This window comes from Falco naumanni, chromosome 4 (assembly GCF_017639655.2).
Source record: "Falco naumanni isolate bFalNau1 chromosome 4, bFalNau1.pat, whole genome shotgun sequence".
NCBI lineage: Eukaryota > Metazoa > Chordata > Aves > Falconiformes > Falconidae > Falco > Falco naumanni.
Window position 1 is genome coordinate 58872039 of NC_054057.1, and position 17578 is coordinate 58889616.

Below are 17578 nucleotides of genomic sequence, written 5' to 3' on the forward strand. Positions count from 1 at the left end.
TGAGTTTCTGAGCCCACGGAGCCAAATGGCTGAAGCCAACTGTGTCTACACTTCCTAAGGATTCAGATACCTGAACTAGTACTTCTGTGCTTGAACTCACATGCCCGGAGAACTGAACAGTTTATTCCAGATAACACCCAGATTGTTAGTGATGATAGCCCTCGCCACCTTACTGTGTCTTGCTTTGACCTGTGACAAATGGCCTTTTTCCAGTGTTGGGTCATGACTGCACACTGGCAACGAGCTATGTGACTTTTTTCTTTCCTACATTGGAAGGAGTCCATCGCTTCTATCAAAATACCGCAATAGGAGGAGGAGGCAGTGAGGTACCCCATATGGCACTTACACAAGCTGTATGAGCTTTGCCCAATACAGACTGGAGATGAGGGGATGGAGACACCCCTATTCTCTCTTGCTGGAACTGCCCCATTTAGCAGAGGCCAGAACACAAAGGCAGAGGTGGTAAGCGTGTCTTTGTTAATCAGCAACCCTCAGCCATGAGACAAAGTTCACCACTGAGGCACTACCACCACCACCACCAACGATGTGTGAGACGTTCCCATCCTCAGGCCCGGTACAATGACGAGGAACATGGGAATTTAAATCATACGAAGTTGTGGGTGAAAGAAATGCTGTTGGAGTCTAACTGACATCACATAGGAAAACCAGAGGTTCACTTCCTACTCCACTGAAACCAAAGATGAAGTGTGGCAATACTCAATGGCAGCCAAGAATAGCCTCCTTAAGATGTGCATCGACCACCATGCTATAAAGTTATGGAATCTTTTTCTCTGGCTCAAAGAAAATCTGGGGAAAAAATCAGCAGGAGGGATCTAAAGGAATTTTCCCTGAAAAATTTGCCCCAGACAGGTTGGGAAGATTTCCTTGGGAGATGGGTGTGTGAGGAGGATTCAAACCACCTCTGTCAGAGAACCCAAGTCCCTGTTAGGCAGGACAAGTAAATTAATCATTACTCTACACATTAGGTGGGGACAACTGTATGGAGATGAAAGTGCTACCTGCTACCCCTTTGCTTTCTATTAAGCCTAATTTGTTAAACGATATACCTAAATGGTTTGAGCTTACCACTGAAGATGGGTCATTACTAGATTCTGACAGGGCTCAGGTGTGTGGGAGCATCCAGCTACTCAGCCCACTCAGAAGAGGGTGCTCTGGAGATGTCCACAAGCAGCAAATAAACTCACCTGTTCCTCAGGCCCTTTGCTGGAACCTTCATCAAATCCACAGGCAACAGTGTACGGTGGGAACGGTTCTGACCAATATGCCTCCTGTGTACAGTTTCTCTGAAGGAAGCCTTTAATGGTAAAATATATCAGAGAACGAATTATGGAAAAGTGTTCTTTAAGTTTTGGTGAGAAACAACACATTTTTATTCCTACTTCAGTTCTTAAGTTAAGCACTTACAGGTCTAGTCATGTTCAGCAAGATTAGCTACAGTTATAATATTCTATATATCTATCACTTGAGAAGTTGAGACAGATGTTCCCATTCATTTCAAGATGCAACGCAACTTACACATTTCACATAGGAAATTCATTCTGCAGATTCTTATACAGAAGAAATCAAATTATGCAGTCTGTCCTGCATTTCCAACATAATTTGTGCTTGTGGACAAAGGCCTGATCCACCTGATCTAGCTTTGAAGTTAGATACAATTTTTGAACTTGGTCCAGCTGTGACTGGAGGATTGGACTAGATGACCTCAAGAGGCCCTTTCTAACATTAATTACTCGATGACTTTATAAATCAGCAATTCTATGACAGATTCCTTTATAACCTTAGCAATGTAGTGCAATTCCCCATAATTTTTAGACCAAAGAGACTAGACAATTCAGTACAGCATAACACAAAAGTGTGTCAGATACTGATCACAAACCAAAATGTGTATATGGATAATCACTTTGTGTCGACTGACATAAGACAGTATTGTGAACCAGGAAAATATGCAAGTTACTGAATCTTTAACTATTAGAATTTGGTTTTAAAAATGGGTAGGGATAAAAAGAACATGAAAAAAAGCCTTGCCGTGGATATTGGTGATTTCTTCAAAAAATCTTGGACAGGGCACTTTAACCACTTCCCCAAAAGTGGCTCTGGGCCAGCAGGTTAGCCCATCCCAATCTCTGGCGCATCCTGAAAAAAAAAAAAGCGCCTTTAAATAAACAAACACTCACATACAGAACATCACACAGTCAATCTTCCACAGTGGGATTGTGGTTCCCCCACTAATTCACAAGCAAGAAGAGCAACAACAGAACATGCAGCTTTGCAAATGAAGGATTGGATTATTTTCCTCTTCTTGAATGCCTTTCTCACATATGCCTTTGGCATTCCATCTGGACCTTCCCCCACCTTATCTCATGGCAGAACGTACCTGCAATTCAAGCAGGCACAATCTGAAAGTCAAATCAAGTGGAACTCCTTTTATTGTCAAAACAAAAGTCACCAAAATCAAAATACTGAATAATTATTAGCACTTGAGATTTCTCTTTATTGGTTTCAGATTCTAACTGAAAATCATCAGACTTCAAAATTAATCCTCAGTCTCTTGATTCCATGCTTAAATTCTACCAATTTCACCCAACTTAAAGGAAATAAGGGCTGAAGTCCTGGTCTTAGGCAATCAATGGCATTTTTACAATGGACTTCAACAGGGATTAGATTCTTCCCAAACGAAGAACATATCCCAGCATCCTATAAAATAACCATCATCAGGAGTAGGTCTGACTGGTTGGCATTCACAAGGCTCCCTAAACTAGACACTGCCAGCTGATGTTGCAGGGCATGTTTCTAGCTACGAGTCCAATAAAAAGAGTTTTCAGAAGTTATAGTTGATCACAGCCTTGTGGCAGATGCATCACATTGAGACTCCAGGTGTGGTCATGCAGTGTCTGCTGGCAGGTAGGTGTAGGTGCAGGACAGAAAAATGAGCAGCGTGTAAAGGTGCCTGAACCAATAAAAAAAGCACCGTGTTGTAACCGAAACTAATCTCTAGGGGTCCTAAGGTGGGTATAAAGCAGTGCACGAGTTTCGTTTGGGAGGCGTTATTTTCTTTCACTGATTCTTTTCTGTTTCATCTGTGACTGATGACAAGGCAAATCTAAAATTGTTGAGAGCTGAAACGTGGAAGCAATATTACTTGCCTGTAGCTGAGCAAAGTTACTCTCTGGCTTCCAAAAGGATAGTCCTGAGAATCTCCCACAGCGTTATCCTCACATCACCCTTAGGACGATGAAATTCCTGGTATCCCAAATTTGCCAGATGGGAAAATCGAATCCCTGCTTCATTATCTCTAATTTTAATTGTTTAAAATATGTCAGCTAATCTTAGCTATGTTCCCTCTGCAATCAGTAGAAAGAGACAGGGACTTCCAGCGCATGATTCATCCCATACATTAGCGGCTCCTTTCTGAGAACAGGATGAATCACCTACTGCAAATACCTAGGTCTCTCTGATGATTATAGCCTAAACTAGGCTGTTAATTTTCAAATTAATAAAGTCAGGTATTATGAGTCCCACTTAGACACGCAGTGGCACACACACTTCGACTTAGGGACTTAAAGGGTCTGTCTCAGAGGAACTATAATACCTTTGAGGAGCTGTGTCTAAAAGTCTATTGCATTTGGCAATGTGGGGTTAAAAACAAGAATCAGGTGACCTTATGTGGGAATGGAACTTGTATGTGTTAAGTCTTAGTTTCCAGTGACTTCTACAGTTTACATCAAAGAAACCACTGAGCACAAAAGCAGCAGGAGCATTTTGCATGCTGAGGTTCTCAAAAGACTAGCGATTGTCCAGGTCACCCGAGACTCCATAAAGACAACTGCAGCAGGAATTGTATGAAGTAATGTTGACTTCATAGTTATTTAAGTCTTTTTTTTTTTTTTTTTTTTTTTTTTTCGGTAACCCAGGGCTCTCTTTTTCAGACAATGGAGAAAAAGAAGCATTTTTAGAGCTTGATTCATTTGACCTATTTTACACATCTACTTCAAGATGACAGGAATTGCACCCTGGACTCTAACGATGACACTCATTAGACACTGCTCTGTACAAGAAGAATAATGTGGAACTGCTTTACATTAAAAAGCCTGCAACAGACTAATTCCAGCACGGATACTCTGTGGCTACTGAGAAGTAACTCTGCACAAATTGTGATCCTTCAGTTTGTCTCGTTGCATTCCTGAAAACTGAAATGCAACCTAGGGACTTCTACCAATTTTAGTCTAGTTTTAAAATACCCCAGATGAAATTCTGGCGATGAATTGTTCTTTAGGATCTAGTGTTTCATTTTAAAATATATTGAGAAAGTCTGTAAATATCAGAACAAATTTTCATTAAAGTCTTTCCATCTCTAGAGAAAAAAAGTCAGAAAGGAGAGCTTTGAGAAGATCAGAATTCACAAGGTTGAAGAGTTATAAATAGTTTAAAGAATTTTGAGGGATTTTTATTTCTTTGAGTAACCTTTGCTACCAAGAGGAATTCAAGATCATGTAATTATTTTTCCAGTAAAGAGAAAAATACTCAGAATGTCATCCTGTAATGCATGTAATAAATCATTATTGAAAACACCTGATTTTTGCCAGAACATTTTTGGGTGGGTTACTGGGTATTCCAAGTGACAAGTGTGTCCAGGAGGTATTCTCAGCTTGATTAAAGGGGAAGGGAAATACTACTAACAGAGTAGGCAGGTACAAGAAGAATATCAGACACAGAGGGATTGGAAAGGCTCTAGGAAAATAAATATGAAGGTAAAGGAAATATCCTAGGGGTTAGTCTCTAAATTTCATCTAAATTTCGATGGGCTGCTAAAGGCAAACTGCCAGGTGGTTGCAATACTTCTGTTCATATCAAGTGCATGAGGCATCTTTGTCTCGTAACTCCTCTGCAGAAAATGAATATTCAATACTTCATGTAACTGAAAAGTCTCACTGAGGTGGATTCATACTTTTCTAAGCAAAATTGGCCAGAAAGAATATGACTGAACTTTTGAAAGAGTTTGAACATTTTGAAATATCACTTGGAATCAATTCAAAACATGTCTCCAGAATGCCAAAACCCCAGCAAAGAGAACCCCCTCAAACAGCACTTTAAAAATATTTTACAGGCTTTCTGAAATGTTCATTTTCAAAATTTATGTTTGAGCATGTAACAGATTTTATAAAAAAAGATTTATTGTGGTGGTGGTTTGAAAAGGAAACAAAGAACCTCTAAAAATATAGACACAGAATATTTTGAAGTTGGGATGATGTTTTTCTTTTGGTTTTCCACAAAGAACATTTTCACCAGATTGGAATGATTTGCAGCAGGAATAATTTCAGTGTTTTCTGTGGAGGCTTCTTGAGAGTTTTGGATAGAAGTAAAGAACACATCAAATACTTTAGGAATGTAAGACATGCCAAGTAGGGTTTTCCTGCCCTAACTAAGCATCTAAACTTGTCAGAATCTGAACTAATCACCTTAGTCTCGTTCTTTAGTTAGTAAAGAGAAATACTATTCCAGAGAATGATTCATCTCATTCTAAAGTAAGCATCTAAACCAAAGGACATGAAACATGTTCTAGGGACACCCATCTTCCTCCATTTACTTTAAGGGAATCTAAGACAACAATTAGATTGACTGACTTAGACACTGAGCTTTTAAAGATGTCTAAAATGAGGTAAAATCCCAGCCTATAGAAGGAACACTTCAAACTATGAAGAAACCAAATAAGATAAGATAAATAAATAAATAAAATAAGAACAAAACCTTGACTCAAACGAACAAATGGCATCTTTATGTTGTGCCCCTGAAATGATATACAAGGGATATTCACATCAGAGCTCAACGATCAGGACTGTTACCTTTCAGATCAGGTGAAACAGATTCATTCTTTTCTAAACACAAAGCCTCCTCTCTGACCACCTGCTGGAATATCTTGCATTCCGGATGGATTCCCGCAACCTTGGTGAGAGAAAGACAAAACAAACGAAGAAGTTCTGTGACTAGCAGAGTAAGAGGAGCCAGGTTTCTTTCTGTTTTGTACCTTATGGCTGGTGCTTTGAGGTCTTAGAATGTGAAAAACCCAGATGAAGTTTTTTCTGCAAATAGGACATGTAAACAGCAGGAGGAGGCTGTGTTCTCATCCATTTATCTTTTTGTATATGTGCCTGGATATGCCTACTCATATGGATTCTTCAGTGTATCGTAAAAGTTAAGCTCATGTAGCACCTCTTCTCCAACCTGGACATACACACCACCTCTCCTTTACACCTATGTTTTTCACAAAAGTCCAATAGATTTCACAGTCTTTGGATCTCTACCTCTTTGTCAACTGGCAAAATTGGATGAATCAATCAGCTACAGGAATATTCACACTGAGTGCCCCAAACATACATGCAGTCAGACCATATACATGTTTCTTCCCTGTAAAACAGAACCAAAACATAATTTATTTAAATAGGCATGCTGTGGTGGCGGGGTTTTTTGGTTTCTTTAGTAAATTTTTCTGGTGTTCAGAACTACCTATTGGCAAAATATTACTATTTCAATTCTTGGGAGCTCTCTTTATTGGAGAAATTAGCCCCCAGGTGTGATAATAAAGTCTTACTCATACTTCAGGAGGGTGAGCCTCCTCTGCTTTGATGGTGATACTAATAAAATGGGCTCCTGGTCATCTTTGAAACATTGAGATTATGGCGCCATAGAAATCACTCCACTGGGAGACCATGGTGTAAGCTCTTCCTTTGTGAATGCAGCAGGTATAATTATAAAAATAGAAGCAATAAATACAAGCTGATGTTTCCAGGTCCATTGGGGCTTAAATAAGAAATACTGAAGTTCAAGAATTTAAAGAAAATAGAAAAATTGAAGTCTTGGCCATAATTTAATCTGAGTGATCACAAAATTTTATCACTATGCTATCTGCAGATGCTACACGCTCCTTAGAGGCACTCTTTCCTTTTTACCAGATGAAGAAATGAGAAAAAAATCATGACTTGTTTGGGGAGCTTAAGGAATTTTATTTATCCCACAGATTAAGACACGTACATTTAAACAACTAAAGGGTTTTCTAGACATCAGTTGTTGAATGGGGTCTAGATTCATCTTCTTAAATACAGATATTTAGTGTCATTTAGGTGCTGTCATGTATTTTGCTCGGCCTCCATCTCACACTCCATAAAGTTTCATGTCCCCTGTAGTCCTGCATCATATCTGCTGCGACCGTGAAGATGTTCTTAATACCCTAGAACACCCCCAAATTGCCTCTAGGAAGGCAATTAAATTCTGAGAAAGAATCTACAATGTCAGTGTCTATATGTGATCTTCTTACCTGAGCTTCTTTTGCAGTCCATGGAAATTCAAAGGATGTTTCACTCATGCAGGAACAGTTAGTGCTGTCTGGGCTGCTATAAGATATCTCAACCCTCTTGTGCAGATAGATTCTGCATTAATTTTGCCAGCCCCATACAGAAGTGTCAAATGCATTATCTGATGTCTGAGCTATTTCTACACACCCATGTTTAAGGAACTGAACTAAACCCAGAGACAATAGAGTCAACGGAGTCTAGAAAGCAGCGGAACTTTATTCAGACAACTGAATACTGCACCGAAGCCTCCTTTGGGATATTGGGATCTTCAAGACATAGGGAATCTTACATGGAGTAGAGCAGATGGTTTGCTCCTTTGCAAGATATGCTATTCAAGGCAGAGCCAGGTGCTCAGGGGGTGGTGGGTTTAATGGGAATGATGGATTGAAGGCTTTCTAAGACATTTCTGAGGAAGACTGTAGGCGATTCTAAACCTCTAATGACTTTGAACACACAGTACAGATGAAAACATCACTGCTATATTGCCTGTTCAGTCTCAGGAAATTGAGTTATTGGCCTTCAGCATGTTTTGTGAGCAATGCTACCAGTACTTCTTTTAGCCTCCACAGAAACGTTACTGGAAGTCATGTGGACTGTTACATCTTAGCAATAACATCTGTCTAGGGGGAAAAAAAAAAATCAGACCACAACTTTATCCTTAAAAACCTTTAAAACCCAACTGCAGGCAGAGTTTTTAAAGTAGCATAGACAGACTGCTTTTAATTATGAGGCTCTAGAGATTTTTTCATACATCCTAATATTAGAACAGAAAGAGGATTAAGGACACTGTTTGAAAAGAAAATTAAGACACGGCTTTTCTCATGCATTGTATTCCTCCAGTGGGTAATTCAAAATACATTTTATAAGTCAGCATGAGTGACTCTTAAAATAGTACTTCTTGCTGTTCAACTACAGTAATACAATTCCAAAAAAATTTTTTTTCAGGTATTAATAGGATCCTTGCTCATCACTTTACATTTTATCATACATTTCACTTTGCATTCACCCTACATAACAAACAAATTAGTAGTAGCAACAAAATGATTGCTACATAAATCTCTCACTATTTCAGTTTATGAAGGTGGATTCAGCTGGACAGGAAAGAAGCAATTTCTGTGCTTTCTGGAATATCTGGACTCTGTTATTGCTGAAAAACTTTGTATTGGGAATATTCTTAGGCTTGATGTTTAAAAGTCATGACAACTTGATGTGCTGCTATACAATTTACCATCTACACTGAGTCCTCTGGTAAAAGGCTTGAGAGCAATGCCATTCATAACCCAAAATGAAATCCAAATCATGAAAAGGAGATCTGAAATGCCTTTGACAAACTAACACCTGGGAAACATGGGTTAATTTGACTCCCACCTCATGCCTGAGGTGCTGGAAATGGTGGAAACAGACACGTAATTAGTTATTAAAAGGTTCAGAGGAGGAAGGGTTATCTTTCTCCAAATGTCAACTTAAGCAACACATGCAGCTGATGCAGGTGGAACATAAACGAGGGACTAAGCAGCTGAGCTCTCCCAAATGGTACATCAGACACTGAATATGTATGCCAGACTGCCTGCTGCTCAAAGTAGGCTGCATCTCCTTTTTGCTCTCCTTTGGTAAACCTCCACACGCTGAACCAGACCCTCAGTCACCATAATTCAGCAGAGCTGTACTGAAATCAATGGAGGTCTTCATTTACTGTGGCTGGGGAAGCCCATACCCTACCCGTAGGGAAGTTGTACTACAATGGTTTTACAGATGACAGAAGAATTGTTGTAACAGCTCAGATCCCTAGTCCATGTAGTCCAGGCCCCTGCCTCTGAAAGCAGTGATGAATCACCAGAAAACACGATTTAATGATTTCTTCTAGAAATCCTAACTGACTGCTGGTGATACCAATGGTGAGACTGTAGTCAATCCCACTGCCACAGATAGGTAAGCAGTTAATCAGCATGTTCTGTTTGCTTCTGGGTTGCTGGATTTAGGGTGGGGGTGGCTATACCCACCAGAGCCCAGATTTTTTGTTATATGCCAGTGCACAGGTTGAATATTACCGACACTTCAGTGTTAGAAAAGCAAGTGCAGATGTAACCTATAAACTATCCTGTAAGAAGCAAAAATGAAGCTGGTGTTGTTACATTACAATCATGTAGACTTACTGGCAGTAATCCCACTGTTACAAAAAAAAAAAAAAGAAAAAAGGAAAAATGACACATATACTAGAAATTGAGAACAGTGATGATGCTTCAATTTGTTGGTTTTCCTCAGGCTTTAAGAAGAAGAAAGGTGTTAAGCTATTTTACAGTTAAAGAAAAGCCTTCTGGGTGGAACTTTATTTGTGATTTGTTGTCTATGGCTTACTTATTTTTTGTTCTTCATCTCACATGCCCTGAAAGAAAAGTGCATGCTGTTGCCCTAATTCGCATACAAATGTTAGGTGATGGGGTTTTCTAGAAAACTGGGGCTCTGCATTTGTTACAGAGACATAGCATTGTGATTTGGGAGGCATCTGCTGTGATGTCTCAGCTCTTACAGGAAAAGAACAGCTCATGTTCCCCTTAGAAAAGGATAATTTAGGAACCAAAACAAAGCAGAGCTTTCTCAGGCAGGGATGTCCAATCTGGCAGAATCTTCCCTGCCACAGTAATAAGTATAAGAGGCTGATTTAAAATGCTACTTCTTGGATCAACATTTCCTAGTAGCTAGGTGGTAACCTGGCGTGAATCTTACTGAAATCCACAGTGGGGTGCCTTCACCCCAAGGCTTATACAGAAAACTTAGAGGTTTCATGCAGTGTTGTAGGCAGCACTCAAGGAATAGAGCTTTGCATTGCTGAGATCGTAACACAAAGATCTTTTTGCTGGCTTGAACATTGGTGACCAGCCAAAATTCACAGGGGCGTTTTGATTCTAAGTCCTAACCACAGAAACAATCTTGCCTGGAACAAACCAATCACATAGTGAACATCAAAATGTTACCTGTGACGGGCATGCTAAAAACCTGAGACAGTTTAGAGAACCTTGTTTTTAATTTTAGACATTTTTTAAAAAAATCTGTAAGGTTACTGCATTGAAACCTTAAGTGGTATACTCACTGATATTAAGTATAACATCATTTCATATTTCCTCTGTTACACAATAGTTTCTTTGCCCAAATCTGAACAGAAAAATCACAGAACGGTCAGGGTTGGAAGGGACCTCTGGAGATCATCTAGTCCAACCTCCTGCTCAAGCAGGTTCTCCTGGAGCAGATTGCACAGAATCATGTTCAGGTGGGTTTTGAATGTCTCCAGGGAAGGAGACCCCACAGCCCCTCTGGGCAGCCTGTGCCAGGTCTCTGTCACCCTGGAACTTCTTGTGTCGTGGTTTGTGTCTGTTGCCCCTTGTCCTGCCACTGGGCACCACTGAAAAGTCTGGCCAAATCAAGCTAATGCTACTTTGGGCTTTGATCTGCTCTTGTTGGACATCAGACTTAGCAAGGCAGTGCTAGCAACTTGCTCCTGCTATACTTAATGCAACTTAGTTAAAAGCAATCTTTCCTGAGAGCCCATCCAAAGATGGTGCCCCTAGGCTGTTGCGGTAGTAGATAATCTTTAATTTAGATGTCACACAAAAGACAGATCTTCACTCATTAAGAAATCCATTAGCACACTAGGGGAAAGGTAGGGACATTTTCTGTGCTCTCTGAAAACAAAGGAAGTGTTTCAAAGCCAAATAGATCAGTCACTTTTGAAAAAGCAGCTCAATGGGATCAAAAAGCCAGAAGTAAACTGATAACAGTCTTTTTGAAAATTAATCAAAAATTGAAGAAGTAGCTGAATTCATTGGCAAGATGGGAAGGTTTCAAGAACTTGAAGGGTGCTTCCAGTGGTCCAGTTTGGTTGCTGCGCAATCCTAAAACCTCACAGGTTTTGCGTCAAGTGCATAAATAATTTACCAAGAATATTCATCACTGTTCTATTTGCCTCTGTCTCTACAGCTTGCATTTGTGTCTCAGATCTCAGATCTGCTCTGAAATCATCTCTGTACTCCCTGTTCTCCCTATCTGTGCTTCCCCTGTTCAATTTTTCTGATGTGACTCTGATGCCTGGATATTTTAGCTCTCCCTTATACAAAACCAGAGTTTTCTGCCACTCACATCACATGCTGATTCCCAGCTTGGAGGATTAAAACTCAGCTGGTATTTTAGGATACGGAAAGGCACAGCAAAGACATTTAAAACTCATGCATCCCTTGCCGATTTATAACTGTGGATAGAGTGTTCAGTCAGTCCTGAATGTTGGCCAGTCATGCCAAAGATACCTTGCAGACGACTAGGATATGCTCTGGAATACATATTTTTTTCAACTGAAATTTTGATAAACAGGAAAGGCTTATAGGATGGAAGGAAGAAAAATGTCAGAGACAGTTTACACAGTTTGAACAACTGAAGACGACAAAGAAAACCTCAGCTTTTTTCCTAGACTTCTCAGTCTGCTGAATATATCTCATCAAAATTTTCCACAAGGCCTGTCTCCTACGATCTGCTTAACTCCTTTCTCAAAAAGCCAAGTGCTAATTAGAAAGCTGTGAGAGTAGCAAGCACAGGTCACCAAAGTCAGGGCCAATTTTCACACGTGCTTTGAAGGGAGCTGGGACCAACCTCCAGCTCCATAAGCCCTTGTCCATTTCAGTACAGCTACATCCACCATCATCGCAATAAGGATCTGCCTATCCACTGTGCCCTGTAAGTAGTTCTGGGGTATTTATAATGTAATATGTAGTATTATGTTCCGTCAGAAAACTACAAGAAACCACCAAAAATAACCGAAGATTGACTATGCAGCAAAAAACTCCACCACTCAAACCCACTTGTAAAAATAGACAAGCATCCAGTTTGTTTCTACCATATCCAAGCCACGTTTACTGCTCTGGATTTTGCCTGACTGTAAAGCATGAGGTCATCACAGCAGTGACATGACCCCAGCCACCAGCAACATATTTAGCTGTCTTGGAAAGTCCTGCCCTCTGGCACAGTCTTTATCCCAGAAGCTTTCAACCCCAAAGGCAAAGACCTATTTACAGTCTTTCTCTTCAGCCAGTTAAACAGATTATTTCAGGAGTCTTTTTGGCTGAAAACGACTACCTAGAGGACGTTTTCAGTGCTTGTTTTCTCTTTCTAACTCGATTACCTATGGAAAAAGAGAAGCTGAGACACTGATTGCCTTACAGTCATTTAAAGGAATATCTTTTCAAGATTGTTTTTAAGACATTTGAGTAATGCTTGAATGCTCTTCTGTGTATTGGATTGTATTTATCTGACTGTATTTAACTGCATGGCCTCATACAGAATAGTATTTGTTATACATACAAATCCATGTATATCATTATATATATTTACTTGTAGGTATTTTGTATGTGACAGTACAGCCATACTAATTTATTTTGTGTATAAACCCTATGTAATTAGTACTATCTTGAGAAAAATGAAACCGAATTTATTAGCTCCATACTAAATTTGGTAGAGCGTTTAATTATCACTAAGACTTAAAAAAATAACAGAACTCTAATAACTGAGGATCCTCATTTTCTGCTATTGCAAATATTCCTCCAAATTAAAGAGAATTTTTTCCCTTTCTGAATGTGTAGCACGTTGGCCTAAAGGTGGTGCTCCTGTCACCTGATCCCAAAGAACTGAAACCTAGATGTCAGTCTACCAGCAAGTTCCTCAACTGAAGCCACAGCCATTGTTCTTGGAGTGTTTCCACCTCTTCCCAGCAGTAATGAAGAAGGCTAAATGAGTGGCCTTAGACAAGATTCTTAATTTTAGATGATTAATCTGAATTCCCCCATCAAGCCTCCCTTAACAATCAATGAAGGCAGACAAGCAGTTACAGGGAAGGATTCCTCCTGCCTCTCTCAGACACCTATTTGAGGACAGTGACTCACTGTACAGGAGCCGTCTCCTTCCATTAACTCCCTCCAGGCTAACAAAACGCCTAAACAGACTGATTCTTCCACACCTCCAGTTGCTTATGGAGGGCAATTTAAGGTCTGTGGGGAATGGATCCCTAGAAGCAGCATGTACATCCCTCCAACACAAATTAAACAGTCCTGGCTCTTGGGCACCCAGCTCTGTTTTATTGGGAGCTCAGCATCTTGCCATGCAATTGGATCCATATGCCTGTTACCACAAGAAACGCTTTGTTAAAGCAAATGTATAGCTCAGCAATAACCCATCTATATTTCCATTTGTACCTCCATTAGATCAGGCTGGACCCCTTCCCCAGAAATGTGAAAAGCTGTTATGTGTTTGAAGAAGAGAGCAGTTTAGCTCAGCAGGAAGGACAGGGAATGCAGAGTTCCCCATTCTCTGTTTCCTGAGACTCTGAACTCTTTAAGACAGAAAAAGGTATTTTTATACATTTCAGCACTCACCACTGCTTTCAGTTCCTTGTCACTTACAAGTGAATGGTAATTTTTAATGTCAAGGACTCTATTCTGCCAGGCACGAAGTATATCCTGTGCCATACAGCTCCCTGTGGAGCTGGTAGGAGGTAAAAGTACCCCGTTTCACTAAGGAAGTTTTCAAGATCACCCTTCTGCTTTATTTTCATATTGGAAGAACAAATTATTTGCAGAATCCACACTAGAATTATTTGTCTGCTCTGACATGATCCTTTGAAATATGAAAGGGCTGTTTACTCAATACATCCTGTGGATCTCTAGCCTTCACTGTCTAACTTAGGGTGCAAAACTTCCCACAAGACTAGTCTGAGACACAAAAAGCGCTGACATTTAGAGCACTGGCTCTTACCAGACATGCGGTTGGAGTTCATATATGAGCAACAGTTTGAGGCCGAAAGCTACGCAGAGCATGCAGTTTGTAGAATTTCTTTTATTATGGGCACAGTCTGCTGCAATATGCTAAAATGTTAAGATGACGTGTGGCAGCCCACAGATGTGCATGATACATCACTTCAGGTTAGCTCCACTCTGCTGACAGCTGCAAGAATAAGTTCTGCCTTTATTATGGATGGAAAGGCTAGCCCAGATGCCAAAGTCACTCTACCTGTAGCACTGTAACACTTTAGGCTGACTAGATTTCCCTGAAAGAAGGGTGATACACATGATAATAACCATATGTGACAAGATTTACATAGCAAGGACCTATATCCTATCACTTGTACATAATGCTGTGTGAAAACAGAGGAAAAAACAAATCCCAGAGGATGCGAGCTGCAGGTGTGAAAATTTCCATCCCATCACCCACCTTTTAAAACCAAAGGGTCAAGACCAGTCTGTAACCATCTAGGCTCTCTCTATTACCAGTGGAAGAAATCAGGCCCTAAAGAAACATTCACCCATCTGTCTTCCTCAGGGCAAGATGAAATGCCTTGACTAGAGCCAGAGCCTGAATCCCAGCCTACACTAAACATTTAGCTGTGAAATGGCTAAAGTTAGAATTAATGAGTCCCTGGGAATCACACCCATAGGAACGTTTTCAAACAATTCTCTGAGGGTGAAGATTGAGGGGAAAGTATATAGGTATATAGTCTTATATATGTATATACTTGTACTTACACTAGCTTTTGCCAACCAGCCCAGGCAATGCCAGCAGTAGAGCATGGGGCTTAGGGAGGAATATACATGCTGGAACAGTGTCTCTGTGCTCATACATCTTCCCTGATATTTAATGTTACAATTTCACCTGCTGCCTCCAGTGCATAGCAGACATAAGACAGTTTCTGCTCCTGCTCAATGGTATTATAAGCAGATGCCTTTAGCAGTAAAAACATCAGTGCTCTCTCAAAGAGGTAAATGTCCCAAATCCATCAGGCAGAAATATTTGCGTTTAGGTATCTTCTTCAAAGTTGCCTTTCTCAGGGCAAGTGGTACAGCAAGCTGTCCCCTTCTGTCCCTCTAAAGCCACGCTACAGCTATTCTGACCTAGGGATGCTTTTCTGTCCTTTGGAAACTGCAATTCTAGTGAATGGAATCAAAAGACATGTGTTAATAGCATCTTAAGGCTGGGAAATTTTAAGGAAAAGAGCTGTGCCAAGCCTCTAACTCAGCAATATTTTTTCTTACCTCCCCTCCTACATCCCTGTTGTCCTTTTTTAATCCTTTCTTTATTTTGCTTTCTTTCTACCTGCTCCCTATTAGGAGAAAAGTTACCCTGCCTCCACAGACACCCCCACCACCAGATCCTGCAGGGCAGCTGCGGAGCACATCCAGCTGTGGTCAACAGTGTCAGAAGCCAGATGTGCAGTGCCCCACCCCTCTCTCCCCAGCCCCGGACCCAGAGGGACCACTGCCAGGCACTCACCAGCGGCAGCAGCAGACAGCACAAACTTAGCATCCTCCGCAGCAGCAGCCAGGTCCTCCCTGCTCCTTATGCCTGTTGTGAAGCTGCCAAAAGCCGATGCTCAGCCCGCCTCCACCTGCCCAAGACCCGCCCCGGAGAGCCTTGCACCTCCCTTGCCCAACACCCGAGTCCCTCCTGGGGGACTCCAGCACCCCCCCACAGGACCAGGCTTGGGGCAGAGGGAAGGGCATCCTCCAACATCCCTCAGGGATTTTGGACGTAGCTCTATGAACCTGTACTCTGGTCACCTGCCTGCAAAACTGTGGGCAGCTGGGGCACCGACTGGTCTTTTTAGGGTGGATTTGGAAGCACATGTTTTCTGTGCAAGAAGAGATGCTGGATTCACCCCACCATCTGCTAACGAGACTATGCATCTGGCTGGGGGTAGCAGGTTTTCAAGTGTTCTGGGTTTTCAGGGTCTGACAGTGTGGTAGTCCCTGGGGACTCTTGGAGATGGAGTTTCCAGGGTTTGGCATCCCCTTCCTCTCAGATGGAAAATTTTGAGCAGTGATAGAATTTCCTCCACAACTTACATAAGGTCTTTCTGGCCTTTGTGTTACAAAGGTGCCTCGGATGTAGCTTTATGTCTTGGTGCAACAGGTAAAAGCTAAAGTTCTTCTTGCCTGCAGCTTGGATTTTGTGGGGTAAAAAAACAAAGGCAAAAACATGATTTTTTTTTTTTAAATGTCAGGGTTCATAGGACCTAGGCACCAGTTCTGGGGTTTTGCCACAGTAAAAATTGCACCAAGCTATTTTCAGGGCCTGGGAGAACAGGAATTGTGGACATGACAAAACCATCTTTTTTCTTGATAAGATTTAAGTGCTATTTCATATCTTGTTTATCATCCATTACTTCCCAGAGGTGTTAAACACAAAAGTCCTGTATAGTCAGAAACTCAGGGCTCACCTAAGTTACCCCAAAGTAGGCATCTAATACCATTAGAAGAAATATATATTCCTGAAGCTTTTTGCATAAGTTTATAGCTCTCCTGTAAGTCCTGCATGTTGTTTTCCAGCTCCATCTAGATATTTCAGACATACAAGGTCACCTTGAGTGGCATTCCTTACTTATGTCTAAGAAACTGAGTCATGTCAGTGGTATCTATTAATTTCTCTCTTTGCACCTTGATAGTCCTGACCAAATCACTCTGTCGTGATGGGAATCTAGACAACTTGTCTATGTGTGGACAGCTGTATTTAAATGCTGAATTATGAGTGCTTTGTATCAGCACATACCCTACCTCAGTCTTGCAAATCAAAGGAATTTGGGTCTAAAAATCAAATATTATCCCTAGGTTCATGCTAGAGAGACATCCAGTTCTACAATCTTTGCAGAATAAAGAGGGACAAAGGGATAGGTTTGTGGGACAACATCTGTAACCAAACTCTCATTTGCCTCCTCTTCTCTGTTTGTTTTTCATTAGTGCATAATGGAATCTGATCGCTTACAGATAAGCCTCAAATGCTACTCCAAAAATCAAGTTTGTTATAAACCAAAGAGATTAAAAGCTCAAAAAATAATTTGAAGTCTGATTTTGACTGGTTTTCCCTATCTGTAGTGAATGAGTTAAAGCTGCGGCCAACTTTTCAGTAAGGTGGTTCTCATCATAGTGGAGTAATTTTTAGGTTCCCACTACAAGGCACGCACCACATGGTATCAGGCAGTTCCTAACTCTAATGCAAAGAAAAATGCAAAGTAGAGGCCTACCAAATACCCCCAGGATAGGAACAAATTATAATTCCTGCTGAACAGTATTCAACCAACTTGGGTCTACAAGATCACAGAATAAAAGAACAATTTAGGTCCGAAGAGACCTATGGAGATCTGCTCCCCAACCACCTCCTTCCCTCGAAACAGCTCATGACATGGG

The 17578-nt window shown here is 40.9% G+C and overlaps 1 protein-coding gene across 1 annotated transcript in view; it reads right to left on the bottom strand.

Annotated features, from left to right (window-relative positions):
* LOC121086130 (vasoactive intestinal polypeptide receptor 1-like) overlaps positions 1-17578 on the bottom strand; it is a 60806-nt gene that overhangs the window by 15626 nt on the left and 27602 nt on the right. The window contains exons 2-5 of the mRNA XM_040589394.1: positions 15669-15733; positions 5862-5961; positions 2047-2154; positions 1206-1315 (exon numbers count right to left, since the gene is read on the bottom strand). Of these exons, the coding sequence (XP_040445328.1) occupies positions 1206-1315; positions 2047-2154; positions 5862-5961; positions 15669-15733 (383 nt within the window). The remainder of the gene's footprint in view (positions 1-1205; positions 1316-2046; positions 2155-5861; positions 5962-15668; positions 15734-17578) is intronic.